At 48.4% G+C, this 18,030-nt stretch overlaps 1 protein-coding gene across 1 annotated transcript in view; it reads left to right on the plus strand.

Annotated features, from left to right (window-relative positions):
- The first annotated feature begins 1,791 nt into the window (after positions 1-1,791).
- Positions 1,792-18,030, plus strand: part of Klf9 (Kruppel like factor 9) — a 26,128-nt gene continuing 9,889 nt past the window's right edge. Inside the window, exon 1 of the mRNA XM_021151710.2 lies at positions 1,792-3,089. Coding sequence (XP_021007369.1) covers positions 2,585-3,089 — 505 coding nt within the window. The 5' untranslated portion in view covers positions 1,792-2,584. The remainder of the gene's footprint in view (positions 3,090-18,030) is intronic.

Here is an 18,030-nt window from a genome sequence, read left to right on the forward strand (position 1 = left end):
CAAGATTTCCAAGATGGCTTCCCTGCTATACACTATTATATATATTCTCTCTCTCTCTCTCTCTCTCTCTCTCTCTCTCTATATATATATATATATATATATATATATGGATGTCATAAGGATCTTTGGGCCTGGGTCCTGCACGAAGCATGTCCTCTGTCCTCTCATGATGTGATGTGATAGCAGTGATATTTCTCCATGGGTTAGCACTTCCTGTCATATTTGTTCTTTTCCCAGGAAATGACCTTGTGTGGTGTCTTTCCTGCATAACTTTAAAAGTCAAAATAATTTACCCTATCCTTCAAACTGGAAGGGTTCTTCTGAGACCCCCAGAGAACCCGGTGGAGATATCCAAAACATTAAGGGTTAGCCACGAGTGGGAACGTTGGGGTTAGATATTGTGAAGTTAGTGTCTCATAGAAAAAAGAGCCTTTCTTACTCAGGATAAATGGAGGGATTATTTATTTATTTATTTTGGTTTTTTGAGACAGGGTTTCTCTGTGTAGCCCTGGTTGTCCTGGAACCCACTCTGTAGACCAGGCTGGCCTCTCGAACTCAGAAATCCACCTGCCTCTGCCTCCCGAGTGCTGGGATTAAAGGCGTGCGCCACCACCGCCCCACAATGGAGGGATTTTAAATCCACAGTGTTGACTGTATGCCCTGCTATAGATCTTTAGCTATCAAGATGGAAAACAACCCCAGCATTCATCTCAGGAAAAAGCATGCTGAGTTAATCAGACTCCTAACCCCACACTAATTGTTGACCAAGTAAAGCCACAAGATTCAGTTGTTAAGGCTCTCTGGCTGATTCCAGTTCTCAGGACTATTTAACACAGTTAATATTTCACAGGGGTGGCTCCTCTAAAGCGGAGTCAGGAATCGGGAACCCTGTGCTTTCTTTTGAGTTCTGCTGTCCATAGTCTACCTGATAAGGTAGACCAGTCTTGTTCTCCACAATTGTGAAGCAAGAGGAAGGAAAGGCTTGCCCAGCAGGAACGGGGAGGAGCCCCTAAAAAGAAAAGGATTTTTTAAAGTTATGCAAATGCAATGTCTTCTTGGTCTCTGTTTATGGGTTAAGATAGCTTCAAGACAGAGCGAATTTAGAGTCAATGGCGCCCAAGGAAGTAGGAACCATGAGGTTTAGCAAAATACCAAGATGGCCGTGCTTTTGTGTAAGAACCATTGAATACGGAACCGGATCTTTTGTTAGCTGTGAAATTTTTTAGATTAATTTCTCTTGGATAATGTGTGGGGTGGAAGAACTTTTAAACATCTCCTAAGTGCTGCATTCCAAACAAGAACGAATTGATGCTGTCTCATCCGAGTCTGTCCTTGGACAACGTGGCCTGCCATATCGAGGGTTTGTTTAAAATTATAGACTCACACTTGGTTTATTAAGCACCCTGTCCTTCCATCTATATTTTAGAGTTAGCACCAGCAACACAAATATGAAAAGATCTGTCCGATTTCACTTCTACTCCGCAGGTTTACAAGTGTCGAGCGCTTCCTTTTGGAACGCCCTTGTGATTGGCTGAGCCAATGCCAGTGACATCAACCAACTTACTTTTGATTGGAAGGCTCGTTGCTGGGACTGTAGCGTTTGCAGGAAGTCACTTAACTGTTTGAGGGCTGGGAACCCGAAGTTGAAGTTCTGTTTCGTCCCTAGGGATGGGCGTAACTGCCTAGGGGAGATGCGGTCCCAAGCCACGCCAGCTGGCACGTGGGCCGGGAGGCGTGGGCGCGCGCGCGGTCTGGGCGGCATCTGCGGGGATGCGCAGCCGCTGGTTGCCGGGCTCCGAGCAGTTTCCCTTTTAAATGTCAGCGTTCGGGGCTGGAGGGGCAGCACGCGGCGGCGGAACGGAACGGTCGGATTGGCCGCGCGCCGTAGTTCTAGACGCACCTCTCCACCGAAGGGCCCTTCTGACTGGCAGGGGGAGAAAGTAAACAGAGTTGAATCACCCTCCCCACTGGCCAATTGGAGGGGGCCTGGATTGTGACGTGATGGGATTCTGCGAAATTGTTACTGAGCTGGAGAATGCCGGAGAGGCGCGGCGCGGCAGGACCAGGGGCTCAGCGGCCGTCGGCGGACGCGGGAAGAAGTGTCTCGTAGGCGCGGCGCCCCACTCAGCCCCGGCCCCCCTCGTCCGCGTACTCGGCTGATGCCCCGGGGCGTCAGCTCGGCGGAGAGGCGGTCGAGGACGTGCGCCTGGCTCGCAGTTGGCTTTCTCTGGGACTCCGACACGTTTGCAGTTGAATAAACTTGCGACCGCCACGTGTGGCATCTCTCCAAGGAACCGGCTCAGGAGGAGGGCGCGCCCATCGTGGGATCGCGCGGGGCGCCGGGCAGGGCGGCGGCGACAGCGGCGGAGCCGGCCGCGGCTTCTGCGTGCGGAGGCGCTGCCGGTTACGTAAAGATGAGGGGCTGAGGTCGCCTCGGCGCTCCCGCGAGTCGCAAGCTCCCGCGCCCCCGCCCCCTCGGCCGCGCCGCACCGCGCTCGTCGTCCGAGGCCAGGGCAGGGCTAGCCGAAGCTCCGCAGCCACCGTCAAGTTTGGCCGCACCGCCCGGGCTGCCGTCGCCCGCACCATGTCCGCGGCCGCCTACATGGACTTCGTGGCTGCCCAGTGTCTGGTTTCCATCTCCAACCGCGCCGCCGTGCCGGAGCACGGGGGCGCTCCGGAAGCCGAGCGGCTGCGACTACCTGAGCGCGAGGTGACCAAGGAACACGGTGACCCGGGGGACACCTGGAAGGATTATTGCACGCTGGTCACTATCGCCAAGAGCTTGTTGGACCTCAACAAATACCGACCCATCCAGACCCCCTCGGTGTGCAGCGACAGTCTGGAGAGTCCCGATGAGGATATAGGATCCGACAGCGACGTGACCACCGAATCTGGGTCGAGTCCTTCCCACAGCCCGGAGGAGAGACAGGATTCTGGCAGCGCGCCCAGCCCGCTCTCCCTCCTCCACTCTGGAGTGGCTTCGAAGGGGAAACACGCCTCCGAAAAGAGGCACAAGTGCCCGTACAGTGGCTGTGGGAAAGTCTATGGAAAATCTTCCCATCTTAAAGCCCATTACAGAGTGCATACAGGTTAGCGGCGTCGCCTCTCCCCCGCTCCGGGCTTTAGCTAACCTTTGGCCGGCCAGCATTCCTGGGCGCCCAGGACACCGCACTCGGCCTAGTGGCTGCAAACATTTTGGAGAAGATGCTGCTTAACTCCTGCACTCTCTCCTTACTTGGCTCCAACCTTTAGGAGCCACCCGACCACCACCCCCACCCCCCCAACCGCCGCTCTGAGCAAGTGGCTTGCGTGGCTCGGCCTGGAGCCGGCCCGCCCCTCCCTTACCCGCCCCGCCCCCGGGACTCCGTACCCCGCCGCTGCGGGGCCGCCCCACCTGGGGAGACACTGGCTACCGGTAGGGTAGTCAGGTGGCGCAGCTTTTATTCCATTCCCCGGTGGGGTTGCAGCGGAGGGGTCGGCCTGGGAGGGGAGCCGCACTCTGCGTGAATCGTTTTAGGATGACTAAGGACTCATTTAGCTGGATGGCGGCTACTTTTCAGGGCTTGCCAAGGTGGTTTTAAATTTGGCTAAGAGTCCCCTGAGAGGTTTAAAATAAAACTGCTTCAGGCTGCAGGGGAGACTGATGAAGGAATGGATTGTGGATTAACTTCTTGACTAGTTAGCTTTCCTAAGGAACGTGATTCAGTGCTGATCTGTTCCCATGTGACTTATTTGGTCTCATGCCTGAAGCCTTAGGAGAGAGGTGTGGTCTTTGCTGGAGTTCAAGGCCTCCGGGTTGAGTGTGGGGGCGTTCCTCTTAGCTGTAGGCCACGCTGCACACCAACGTTGCTGTAAACCCATCAGCTCTAGGGAACTGGTTTTAGGAGCTTAGTAGGACCCTGGTCAACTAGCTCTGGTGGTTCTAGTTAAACATGCCTAGAAAAAGGTGGAAGGCGTTCACATATGGACACGTGTTGTGATCAGCTAGGGAAGGGTCGTTTGTAACTGTTGTTATGATTAGGCAGCGGGCCTTACCTGGTCCTGAGACAGCATGTTTCAGAGTTGTTGGCATCGTGTACAAAAGTGTTGAGGGGTTTGGTGTGAGGCTTTGGCATTTTGTAGAAGAGGTCCGGAACCTTTCTTTGGTTTCAAAATGGTACTCGGTGGGATTTTCGGGTTTGTTTGCTTTTGAAAAGACTATGTAGCCATCTGCCCTTTTTTATTATCTTTTGGAAAGTGAGTCTTTGGGAGGTGGCTGCCAGCATCAGAATAAGTCTTAAATTTCCTAGTGATAATGAAAAGCTAGGTGATATTTGGGGTCCATGTCTAGGTTGCCATATGAAACTGCGCCTTTGTAAGTTTGACTCTATAATAGCAGTTGGACAGGCCTGTACCCTCAGTGGGGGGTGTGACCTTTAGTAGGGCTCTGGGAGGTGAACAGAGGTATATTAACTCAGCGAGTTACTCTCCACAGCTGTTGGGCAGGCCTGGCCATGTCAGCCATGTTCCCAGGGTTCAGTGGCTCACATGGACACCCATGGCCACCTTGAGCAAAGGCATTTTCTCCTTCAGGAGGGCTGCCCAGTGGATGATGCAGGTGGGGAGGCCCGCAGTGCCTACTGTGGCTCAGCAGAAGATACCCAGCATTCTGGGCCATTTCAGCTGAGTGCTTTTCTCGGGCATTTATAGAAATGGCTGCTCATGTGTGCGTGCATGCGTGCTGCTCTTTAATTCTCCATAAGGCACGTCAGCTCAGCTGTTTCAGGAGAACCTTTCACACCGATCACAGTCGAAAAGGAAATTAAGGAGATGTTCTTCCCATTTTAAACTGCTACAGTCATACCTTTGGCTCTAGTGGTGTGGTGATTTCAGGGGTCTTAACTTATGTTTTGGGGGGCGTTGGGGATAAGTACTGCTAGTGTGGACAGAAATGCCAGCCTCTACAGATAATGCCCGAAGTGTTTTGGTGTGGAGGCGCATGCCAAGCTGAGTTTCTGTCGCTTCCATTCTCAGACAGCTTCAGGTTAGCTCGTGGTTGGGTGGGGCAAGCAGCTTCCGGATTTTCTCTCTGCACCTTCTTAAATCCTGAAGGTGCTTGGATCATCTGCATTCCGTGAAAATCTTAAGAGCTGAAGTCCCTGCCACACCCCCCTGAGCTCAGTACTGCTCCACACAGTCCCTCTAGAATCCCTCCCTTTTGTTCACTTCCTTATAGAGTCTTACACAGCTCAGCTTCCATAGAAGTTGCATCATTTCAATTTTTTGCCCCCTTTAATTCATGGAACACCTTCCATGATGTCCCGAGGAAGGACACAGAGGAGGTGACTGAGTGAGGCTCGAGTTTTGCCTCTCTGTTTTCCTGAGACCCTACAGCAGGTCTTTGTAATTGGGGGTTTGCAAACTGTCACCCTGCTGCAGAATTGGCTTTGCAGATTTGTTTGCTGTGGACAGCACAGAGTTTATAAAAATTTCATTAGTTACCAGCATCTAAAAAATCAGGATTCTGGCATAAGTCCAGATGTCTAGCTTCTCTGGAAAGATCTGGCAAATAGTGGGCCGGATTCTTGCCTAGCAACAATTGGTTTGAACCACTTTTTATCAGGAGGGCCTCATTTATATCTTTTTACTTTTGGTTTTTGGAGGCAGTGCCTTGCTATAGGCTGAACTTGCTATAAGCTGAACTTGGATTTGAGATGTTCCCCTCCCCCCTCCCCCTAAGTGCAGAGGTTACAGGCATGTATGCCAGACTTAGACTTTTTTCTTGGCTTCTCAGAGTGTCTGGCAGAAGGGGCTGGTATAGCATCCTTCAGTTTTGGAATAGAATAGTTTTGTCTCCCCCCTCCTCCTCCCCCAAGGACTGTCCATACTGGCTATTCTAACTTGAGTGGACAAGTTACCTTCCAAGGTAGTCAGCCTCTTTTACTATTCTCTGCGGCTTTGGAGTCATTGTTTGTCCAAGGAGAATCTAGTGTTATTAGAAATGTGATATGGTCGATGTGGTAGCACATGCCTTTAATCCTAGCACTTGGGAGGCAGAAGCAGATGGATCTTTCAGAGTTCAAGGTCAGCCTGGTCTACATAGCAAGCAAGCTACTAACAGGCTGCCAGGGTTATATAGTGAGACCCTGTCTCACAGAATTGTGATAGGAAGCTACTTACAGGGGCTACAGATGTTCAGTGGCAAAAGACATGCTTATCATGCCCAAGGCCCTGGGTTCAATTCTTAGCACCCAAACAAAAGTCCAGGGAGTCTAGATTTCAGGGCCAGAGCCAGCTCTGGCAGTGACCCCAAGCCCTAGACTTTGAGACCTTAGTGGCTGGAAGTGTTGTCACCTTCTCTTTTTGTAAGTACAAGGAAACCCTGTGTTCTCCTTCTTAAGGAGGCGTGCTGTTTGCCACAGTGGTTTTTTTGTTTTTTTGTTTGTTTTTGTTTTTTAAAAAGATTTATTTAATGTATATGAGTACACTGTTGCTGTCTTCAGACATACCAGAAGAGGGCATCAGATCCCATTACAGATGGTTGTGAGCCACCATGTGGTTGCTGGGATTTGAACTCAGGACCTCTGGAAGAGCAGACAATGCTCTTAACCGCTGAGCCATCTCTCCAGCCCTTGCCACGGTGTTAATGGGATAGATTTCATAAACTGCTTCCTTCCTCCCAGATGCGTTTCCAGCTAAACCCCACTGAGTGGGGAGGGGTCGACTTGCCTATGGAACTATGTCTCCACTGTTTTCCCATTATAGGTCCCCTAAGGAGACTTGAGATGATGTTTTTCTACAAATGCCCATCCTGTACCCACCCTATGGTGTCTTAACACTGAGAGCATGAATTCTAGAGCTGCTTAGGGACCTGTGCCCCTTTAGAAGGCCACAGATCATTCTAATACCTACCTAAGATTGTTTCCATCTATCAGAGAACCAATTTTTGCCTGCCTGGGGACGATGTTAACCACCCCACCCGCCGTGGGAATGTCTAGCCCCATTTTCAAGTGCCTTGAGTGGATCGTAGCGAGGTGAGTGCAGAGCCATGTGAGGCTTCCTGTTGAGAAGATAGGTTCTTGAGTTTGTTGGGTTCTTGGGGGCTTGCTTGTGAATTGCAGACGAGGTATACTTCTCTTGAGTCCTTGGGTTATTTGGCCTAGCAGAAAAATCCCTTCGAGATGGAGACCCGCTCTGGTGGCGCTTGTTTGTCCTTAGTCTGGAAGAGAAGGAGCCCTCCTTCATCTCTTAGTTGCCCCATCCCTGTGCCTCAGCACTGACAAAGCAGGGTGGCCTTTGGAGCTTCAGAAGCTGGCGAGGATCCCTGCTTCACAGCATGAAATGCAAATGGGGTACAATTTTGAAAACCACGTGGTTGTTGTTTCCCTGGTTTCCCTCTCATGGAGTGTGAGTGGGCCCAGGGTTGGAGGAGGGAGGAGCTGGGGAAAGCAGAGCCCTCTGGATGGTAGCATCCATTGCCTTTAGACACCGTGCTATAACAGGAGGGACCCCATCCCTGGCTCGGTTGTTGATGCCTATCCCCAAGAACCCATTCAGTCATTCTGCAGCGTCTGTGGGAAACTCCCTAAGTGAACTTCCCAGGGAGAAACATCACAGGGCACGCTGGGAAAGTGGCTGACAACGATCTTTCCTAATAAGTTCATTGAGAGGAAGAAAACGGGGCAGATGGTTTCTCGTGCTCTTCCTGCAGGCCCTAAAGCCACAGGGCTCTAGCTCTGCTTGGAGAGCCTGCCTTCCCAGCCCCATCAGCTTGGTTTCTGAATGCCTTCCGAGCATTAGCCTTGTTGGTTTTGAAAAACAACACCCAGGCTTGTTGTGTTTCTTAGTCTGGCTTTTCTTCTCTCTTTCTCTCTTGCCTTATCTATTCTCAGGGTTGGGGGAAGCTAGCTTACAGCTAGAAACCTCCCCCACATCACCCTCCCACCCTGCCTTAGTGTTTCTCCAGAAAGCCCAGCGCCCACGGAGGAGCGTAAATTAATGCCTAGTAATTGGTACAAAGGCACTTTCTGTTTCTATGCAACACACGCAAAAGGGAGAGAGAAAAAAAGAACCCACAGATGTTAAAAAGGGAAAGAGAGATCCTCCCAGCAGTGGTCGTGGGTAATCCTGGCTCCCAGGCCGCCCCACTTTTTGTTGGAAGTTAGTCACAGGCCTAAGCCTAGTGCACTTGGTGGTGGTAATTGTTGGTCTAAAAAGAATAGACCTTGGAGGTTGGACGTGACCTTGAAAGGTCATCTCATCCATCATTTTGTCTGTAAAAGAGCATGTGCCCACCCTCTGAGATGGGCTTGATCTGCAGGAGCATTGGAGGAACTTTGGAGATTTGGAGGCACATTGCCAGGATACAGAAGCCCTCTAGCCTTCGCTAGCATGTGACTCTGAGCTTCTGGAATCTTCTGCGGCCCGTAGTTTTTCAGTAGAAAATGTTAAAGCCCGTGGTGACTTTCAGCTGGCTTCTGAAATCGCTCATGTCTCCCTCCCTGGTGAGCTCCCGGGGCTTTGAATCTGTGATTAAGGAGGTTTTATTTATATTGTTGTTTTAGAGCTGTGCCCGGTGGATGCTGATGCTGCAGCTTAGATGAGTTAATCAGGTAAAGGGGCTTGGGGGAGTGGCCCAGCCTCTTCCTCTCATTCCCAGCCAACCTCAGGTCCCGAGGCAGCTCCAGGCCAAGCTCAGAGTCCTTCCTTTTCCTTCCTGGGAGGCCAAGAGTTTAAGTATCTGTCTTGCCTCCTCAGTAAGTGTAGTGATATTGGGAGAATGGCGTCTTCTACCAGAATAGGGAGGAACCCAAAGTTTTTTATTATGTTTTTATTTTTATTTTAAAGATTTATTTATTTATTATATGTAAGTACACTGTAGTTGTCTTCAGACACTCCAGAAGAGGGAGTTGTGAGCCACCATGTGGTTGCTGGGATTTGAACTTCGGACCTTTGGAAGAGCAGTCGGGTGCTCTTACCCACTGAGCCATCTCACCAGCCCCTTATTTTTATTTTTTATTTCTTGGGTCTTTCTCCACATTCATTTCCACTTGTTCCTAAACACACACGTTTGTGAGGTGTGTCTTCAAGCCACCTTTTGTCTTAGCTGCACACTTCCCAGGTGCACAGGGCTTTGGAAGCCTGTGGTAAGAACTGAGAATCTGGACCTGGGATCCAAGGGTTCCTACCGCATCATCCCAGACCAGAGCTGCTGGGTCTTTGAGTGAATGAAAGTGTTTTCTGGGGTTGAGGGGATGGAACCTGGGCCTCCTGAGTGCTGCTAGCACTGTGTCTTGGGCCCCTGAAATTAATTAATTAATTAATTGTTTGTTTGTTTGTTTGTTTATTTGTTTTTCGAGACAGGGTTTCTCTGTATAGCCCTGGCTGGCCTCGAACTCACTTTGTAGACCAGGCTGGCCTCGAACTCAGAAATCCGCCTGCTTCTTACTCCCGAGTGCTGGGATTAAAGGCATATACCAACACTGCAGATCATTGTGGCTCAGAACAATGGGGGAAAGGTGGGGGAACTTCAGCACCTGCCCTTTCCAGGGGATCGGCTCTGCTAAGATCGCAGTTAGTAATGACAAGGTCCTGGCCCATCAGAGTAGTGCGTGACCTCTTAGAAGCTCTAGCTAAGGTAAGGGGCTTCCAGAAGAGCCTTTACCTTCAGCATGGAGACAGGGGTACTGTGATGGGAGCATGGGCCTGCCCAGGCCTAACCTAACCCTGACTCCATAACTCTCATCACAAAGACTCAGGTAAAGCTTTTATCTCCCTGAAACCTCAGGTTTCTCACCTGTCAAATGGGGTTCCATAATTATATATATTCATGAAGTTATGAGGCCACGTTCAGACGAGTCATTTAAAAGATTATGCATGCTAACCTTTTGCTGAGTGTTACTACCATTAAAAAATATATATTTTACATACATATCCCAGACACCTTTGAGAGTCTTAGAATTTTTGTTTAGAATTCTAGGTGGACTCAGGATGGTACTGAACAACTGTGACCAAGTGAAAGGTGTGTTAGATGGCGACAGCCATTGAGACTTAGTGAGCACTATCATACTGAGCATGTAGTATGTCTCAGAGCCTGAGCTAAGTGGCTTACATGCGTTTCAGTTAAATGTCAATCCCATAAGATAGAATAGAAGTGTGCTGCTTTTCTTGTTTAAACAGGAGGAATCAGACTAGTCCAAGGTTATGCTGAGACATGCCTACTGTTTCATGGGGGCTGTTGAGTGGCTTGTTCCCAGTGAGAAGAGATTCTGTATTTATTCTTATGGCTCTTTTGGGTTTGGCCCTAGAGCCACCATCTTAAGCTGTCTTCCTTGTGCCCCAGCTCTGATGGGAAGATAGTTTTTATGAGTTTTAGTTAGGAAAGTCAACAAAAATTACTGCTTCTGACCGTGTCACCTGAAACTATTTCCTTCCAAACAGTAAAAACAAACAAACAAACAGACCAAATTTGTCATTGTTGTTTCGATTTGCTCTTTTTGTTTGTTTGCTTTTGCGTTTTGAGACAGGGTCTGGCTTGTATAGCTCATGCCAGCCCTGCAACTCTATGATCTAAGGCTGTCTTTCTGCCTTAGCTTCCAGACTGCTGAGATGACAGGCCAGTGCAGCCACACCTGCCAGGGGCTGGGTTTGGGATCCATAAATAGGTTGCAAGCAAGAAAGTCCAGACTTGGACTTGCTCTGAGCTGGGCGTTGTGTCTCTCACCTATAATCCCAACACTTGATAGGCTTAGGCAGCAGACAACCGCCACGTGTTAGAGGGCACACTAGGCTACTTAGCAAAACTTAAAAAAAGATTAAAAATAGAGCTCCGGGTTCAGGAGTTGCTGAATGCGGACGGACATTCAGTGCCCCCCACTCTATGGCTTTGCCATCCTCTTGCTGGCTCTGGCTTCATTCATGAGCAGGCTGTCTCTGAATGGTACTAAAATGGCTGCCAAGCAACACCAGACTCACTTCCTGCCAATTCAGCAAAGCCCCACAGAAAGGCTACTTCCCATTCCTAATGATCCCAGCAAACAACCCAGGCTGAAAGCCAGGGCTAAGCTGAAGTGGTGTGTCCCTTATGAAAACAGACTTATTCATCCAAGACTCTCAGGTCTGAAGGTGTGGGCTCAGAGAAAGGACTGGCTGCAAAGGGAAGCAAGGTGCCCTGTGCCTTACCAGTAGAGGAAGATAGAGGCCAGGCAAGGCAAATCAAACACCGATGTCCACTTAGGCTTGCAAATAGACACTGTGCCAAAGAGCAGCATTTATTTTCTCTGCTCTCCTGAGCGTACCAGAAAAGATAGGCTCTGAGCGAATGGACAGAAAGGATCTGGCAGAGTACAGATGATTTCAACATATTTTACAAGTGCTCATGCACTCACAGGCCCTCCTGAGGAGATGATTGGGGAACCAAGACCAAACAAATGCTTCGCATGGGACGAGTTTTATAAGCAGCTGTGTGATCTTCAGGGTTTTCACATCACCTGTTCCAGTGCTTTGAGGGATGAAACGAATCACATTTATGTGAGCATTTATTATCCCACGTGCTACTTAATAGAGAAGGTCCCTGTAAAGATGAGCCATTTATATAGTGGTTCCTATCGAGATTCCAAAGTCCTTTCAATGTGCACCGTACTCAACAGAAACACCACAATAAATACAGGAAACAGAAAACAGAGCTTAAGCAAGCATGCGCTCGCACACACACACACACACACACCTGGGCTGCCGTAATTCTGTTGTAGTTTTTGCTGTAATTCTGTTGTTGTTTTTGTATCATTACAGTTTCAAAGACAGTAGCAGAATGAAGCTGGGCGTGGAGTGCATGCCTCTAACCTGAGCATTTGGGGAGGGCTAGGCAGGAGGGATGAATTCTGAGAGCATCCAAGGCCAACTTGGGTCACCTGTCCAGATCCCATCGTGGGCAGGAGACAGGGGCCGCCTCATGTTTGGAGAGCTCAGACTCATCCTTCATAGTTTCTGCTGATGAACACTGAATCAGGGCAATCTCTGACTCATTTTGTTGCAGATATGAGTGGTTCAGTGGAGTAAGACTCTGCCACCACAGCCATACCCTGGTACCAGCAATGCAAAGTCCCCAGGGGGGAAGCTGGAGACAAATGATGGCATAGCATTGCCTGTCTGCCTCATCTGTCACAACCTAGCTAGCTGTTAGAGTGGGCATAGTTAACCCCACCCCCCACCCCCCTCTGTTGGAGAAAAGCTCTATCTTGGCTGTATAAGAGTTCTTAGGATCAGTGAGTTTGTAAAGATACGATTCTATAGCTACACTGGCCTCAAACTCACAGTGATCCTTCTGCCTCAGCCTCGCAAGTGCTGGAATTATAGAAACAGCTTGTTAACACATTACATTGTATTATCTTTCTGAGGTAAAACTCAAAACAGCCCGCTAATTTGGGATTCCTCGCTTTCTTTCCCTGGTTGATATCTGGAATAGCAAAATTCACAGGCTGCTTTGGCAACATGAAGGGTCATCCCTGCAGCTTGGTGGTCTCCACTGGCTGTCACACACCCACTGTATGCCACCTCTGATGCTGAAGAGTGAGATTCTAGGCACTGTGACATTGTTTTCCTCTGGCGGCACCTAGTCCTGTCTCAACCCAGGTCTGCCTAAGAGCATGTCCCACTTGACCACAAGCCAGCCCCTCAGGTGCCGTTCCAGTAGGACCTTCCTAACCTGGGCTTCCGTTGCACTTGGTCTGGCGAGGCTGGGAGGTAGCAGCCTTTTCTGAGCACTTCCTGGTCTGACTTTAAGAGGAAATACAGAGCTCTGGCGCTCCCTAGAGACCTCTAACATCTGCACAGACACTGTTCTGCCAGCCCCATTCAGGGCTCATAAGCATAAGGTTGAAAATAACAGTAGCGAGTAGAAAAGACCCACGTAAGCCTCAAAACGCAGCAGCCTGGCCCTCTATGGACCGCAGGGCTTCGTCCATGATGGTGGCCGGCATCGTGCCCAGGAAACGATCCAAGGACATAGTCTGTACTGAGGCTTGTTGCTTCTGCACTTGCACAAAGATGGCCAAGCAGAGAGGTCAGGGGCCGTGTGCACTCCAAGGTCTTGGAGGTGTTAGCAAGAGTTTCAGGAGGGCTGTGTGCTTCTCACAGATCTATGGAGTTTGGGTGTCCATGCAAGCAGTAGCAGAGGGAGTAAGCTTAAGGTGCATAGCTTTTTTATTTATTGAGACACGGCTTCCTGTAGCCCAGGCTAGACTTAAATTTATTAGGCTACCAAGGATGGCTTTGAACACCATCCCCCTACCTCAGCCTTTTCAAGAATTGGAATTTCAGGTGTGTGCTACATACAGCTCCTGGCTTGGTATTCTACATTAAAAACAAGCGAAACAAAGCAGAACAAGACAAAAACCCATTACTTAGAAACTGAAAGTTGGGAGCTATCACTTAACTGTCTTAACAATGAATGCACCGTGCCCCCACCCCCAGGCAATGTATATGCAAAGAAGGGCCAGGAAGACAGAGTGCAACCCCACCCCCACCCGCTGGCTTGTAAGGTTCCTTCAGTTCTACCCTTGGCCGGTTTCTCTTATCTCCCATCTTTGTGTGCATACAACTGAAGCAAGCACTCAGGCTGGGTTTGAAACTGGCCGTGCCCTGGGGCAGGGAGAATCACGTGCCTCTTAAGCTAGCTGCTGCTCCTGATACCTGGCCAGTTAGAAAGCTCCATGCTAGGTGCTTCCAGCTCCAAGGTCTCAGACTGACTTAAACAGTGCCTTCTAGTGAGGTGTACCAACAGGCAGCCCTTTCTTGTGTTTAAAAAAATACGTATAGCTGTTTGAGGTCCATAGTTTGCTTCTGCACTGGTTTTAGTTTAGAATTTCTGAGACGAGGCCAGGAGACTCAGTTCCTACTGTGCTGAGTACCAGAAGAATCTTGTCTGTCATCTTTCCTTGGAGTTTCAGGAGGGCTGTGTGTTTCTCACAGATCTATGGAGTTTGGGTGTCCATGCAAGCAGTAGCAGTGGTATCTGTGTACCCCACAGATCCCAAATGGCGGGCGTGAAGTATGCCCCGGGACAGACCTGTTCCCTTTAAAAAGTGCACAGGCTACTTTCTTTCCCTCTGGGACCCGGCAGCAGCATCTCAGCATCAAAGTCACACGGCAAACATAAACATAGTGAAACCGGGCTGTAGAGACAGCTCAGCGGTTAGGAGCACTGACTGCTCTTCCAGAGGTCCTGAGTTCACTTCCCAGCAACCACATGGCGGCTCACAACCATCTGTAATGGAATCAGATGCCCTCTTCTAGTGTGTCGGAAGACAGCTACAGTGTATTTACATATAATACAAAAATAAATCTCTTTTAAAAAAAAATCGCGAAACCACCTAGGATACAGGAGAGAGATAGAACAGGTGGTACTCGGATGGGTAGCCGTGGGGGGGCAGGATTGTTCCTTCGGAGGCTGCCTGGCATCCTCCTCGTTCCTTTAGAACATCTTTGGGTGTGGCGATACTTCCGGTGAACCGGAGGTTTATCGCGTCTTGATTTTTGAGTCCAGGGTTCAGGGAAACGACTTAGGTAGGGATGGTGGAATTCTGTCTGGGATGTTCACAAACTGTTACGTTAGATTTGCCCTTGAGAACACTGGAGAATGGAGGTGTTTGTTCTGCCCTGCAGACCCACTACGGGTGGTGGGAAGGTGGCAGTGGACAGCCAGGGATTCGAGCAGGTCTTTGTGGGACCCACCAGGTCAAGCACTGTGGTTGAGGCTGTGTTCTTGGACTGACCCATTTCCTAGGAAGGATGGCAGTAGTTGGACAGCCCTGCTTATGCAGTGCGCAACGCATCGCTCAGGAAGAGGGGGTGCCTTTTTTGCCTGTTCTTGCTAGGGCCTTTTTCTAGGTCATTAAAAAGGAGGAGAGGAGGTGGGCTGGTGGTGAGAAGACAGATGTATATCCTGAAAGGTTTTTCACTTTCTAATGAGTTGTTTGTGTCAGAAACAGCGACTTCCTTTCTTGTCAGCGACACCTTGAGTACCCATTAATTTCTCCATAGAAACTACACATCTCTGCTCCCACGGAACACATTGTTTCGGGTGGGTTTTTGTTTTGTGTTAAGACGGGGTCTCATTACATGGCCCTTCTTGGCTGGACTGGAGTTCACTCTATAAGCTGGCTTTAGACTCCTAAATCTAATCTTTTTTTTTTTTTTTCTTTTTTTTTTTTTTTTTTTTTATTCTATATATTTTTTTAAAAGATTTTTAAAAATTTTATTATATGTAAGTACACTGTAGCTGTCTTCAGACACTCCAGAAGAGGGAGTCAGATCTCATTACGATGGTTGTGAGCCACCATGTGGTTGCTGAGATTTGAACTTCGGACCTTCGGAAGAGCAGTCGGGTGCTCTTACCCACTGAGCCATCTCACCAGCCCTATATATATATATTTCCATAATTTATTTTTGTTATTCACTTTACATCCCAATCGCACACCCCCTTCTCTTCCCCTAGTCCTGCACTTAGAAATGTCTCCCTCTCTACCCTCTCCTATCTATAATGAAGCCTGCTGCTTCTGCACTTTCACGAAGATGAACAAGCACAGCTGTTGAAGGTCAGAGGCCATGTGCACTCAAGATCTTGGAGGTGCTAGGGAATCCAGAGGAGTAAGCTTAAGGTCCATAGCTTTTTTTTGTCTTGGATACCACCCTGTCCTGGGACATCTGTCCCAGCAGGACTAAGCCCATCTTCTCCCACTGAGACTAACCAGGCAGTCCAGATAGGAAAGGGGATCCAATGCAATGGCAGGCAACAGAGTCAGAGAGAGCCCCACTCCAGTTGTTAGGGAACCCAAGAGAAGACCAAGTCGCACATCAACAAGAGTCTCATTATGTGGCCTAGCCTGGCCTCAAACTCTATCCTCCAGTCTCAGCTACCCAGATACTGATTTATAGGCATGGACTACTGTGAGCATCCTTGAAATACTTGATAATCTGTGGAATAACTTAAGCTCAAATGCATCATTATTTTCAGTAAGTTTATATATTCACATGAGAACATACTAGTTTTTGAAACAATGTCTTCACATAACTCATTTTGGCCTTGAATTTACTGGGTAAACCAGAATGGCTTTGCATTTGTAAGCCTCCTGTTGTAGCTTACAAATTGCGAAGGGTATGGGTATGTGTTACCATGTTCATCTTTTGTAAATATTAGATAACTTTCTGTCTCTATCAAATCTGTATCTATGGGCATTTGCACACGAGAGCACTGGAGGATGGAGACGGTTGCCCCCTTTCTGCCTCTGCTGACCGCAAGCGCTCTAGGTCGCCCTATAAAGATGAGCTTGAATTTCTGACCTTCCTGCCTCTGTCTCCCAAATGCTCAGAGTACAAGCCTGTACCTGGTTTATGTGGTTCTGGAGGTCAAACCCTAGGCTTTATGCATGCTGAGCAAGCAGATAATCTTCTTCTAGGTGAGCCACATCACACCCCTGGCTTCCTCCTCTTTCTTCCTTCCTTCCTTCTTTCTTTCCTTTTCCTTCCCTCCTCTCTTCCTCCCTCCTTCCATCCTTTCCTTTCTCCTCTTCTCTACTTCCTTCCTTTTTCTTTTTTTCTGGGGATAGAATCTCACTAAATAGCTCAAATTGACCTCAAACTCATGGTGGTATACTTTTTTTTTTTTTAAAGATTTATTATTATAATATGAAAGTACACTGTAACTGTCTTCAGACACACCAGAAGAGGGCATCAGATCTCATTACAGATGGTTGTGAGCCTCCATGTGGTTGCTGAAACCCGAACTTGGGACCTTCAGAAGAGCAGTCAGTCAGTGCTCTTAATCAGAGCCATCTCTCCAGCTCTCATGGTGGTATTCTTGCCTCAGTATCCCAAGTACTGGGACTGTAGATGTACGTGTGTGTGTGTGTGTGTGTGTGTGTGTGTGTGTGTGTGTTTTGTTTTGAGGCAGGGTCTCACTATGTTGTCCAGGCAACCCTTGAATTTATGGCTATCTTCCCACGTCAGCATCCTGGTGTTGGGGTTATAGATCTTCACCACTATACCTAATCACTCTCCCCATTATCATTTTAAAATTTATTCTTGTCTCATACAGTGCATCCTGACCCCTTCCCATCTGTCTGTCTGTCTATCGTCTATCTACCTACTTTGTGATGGGGTCTTTTTACACATCCCTAGCCGTCCTGGAACTCACAATGTAGACCAGGCTGGACATGAATTCACAGATTCACCTATGTCTCAGTGAACCTGGAGTTCACCAACTCAGAGACTGTGAGCGAAGGAGCTTCAGACCCTCTTATCAGCTCCTTCCCAGTGCTGGATTTTACACACAAATTGCTATACCCAGGATTTTTGTTTTGTTTTGTTTTAGCATGTGTGGCAGAGATAGAACTCAGGTCTTCATGTTTACATAGCAAGCAGTTTACTATCTACCTGTCACACAGGTGTGTGTGTGTGTGTTTGTGTGTGTGTGTTGCTCATCAGTCCTAGGACCTTGCACATGCTAGGCAAGTGCTTTATCACTGATCTACATGCCTAGCTATCAGGATATTATATATTTTTTTAATTTAAAAAATTTCATTGTGATATAATTACAACATATCTCCCATCCCTTTCCTCCCTTCAAGTTCTCACATGCATCCCTCCCCTTTGTCCTTTTAATCCACGGCCTCTGTTTTTACTAGTTGTATATATACATATATGTATATGCGTATATGTGCAATGCATGTATATTTCTACATATAACTTGTTTAGTATGTATAATGTTATTTGTATGTATGTTTTTCAGGGCCAACCATTTGGCCCTGGAAAACCAGTTGGTGTGCTCTTCCCTGGGGAATTTCATCTGTCATCCCCGACTTTCTCAGTTGCCTAATTTAATAAATGTATAAGTATTGTGTGTATAGTGTGTGGGGGGGTGGGGAATAGGGGACATCTTTTAGGAGTGGTTTTCTTCTTTGAACATGTTGCAGATAGTCTCCTTTGTTGTTTCCACACACTGCACACTCCAGGCCCTCCAGCTTTTTTTTTTTTTTTTTTTTTTTTTTTTTTTTT

The sequence above is a fragment of the Mus caroli genome, chromosome 19 (genome assembly GCF_900094665.2).
Source record: "Mus caroli chromosome 19, CAROLI_EIJ_v1.1, whole genome shotgun sequence".
NCBI lineage: Eukaryota > Metazoa > Chordata > Mammalia > Rodentia > Muridae > Mus > Mus caroli.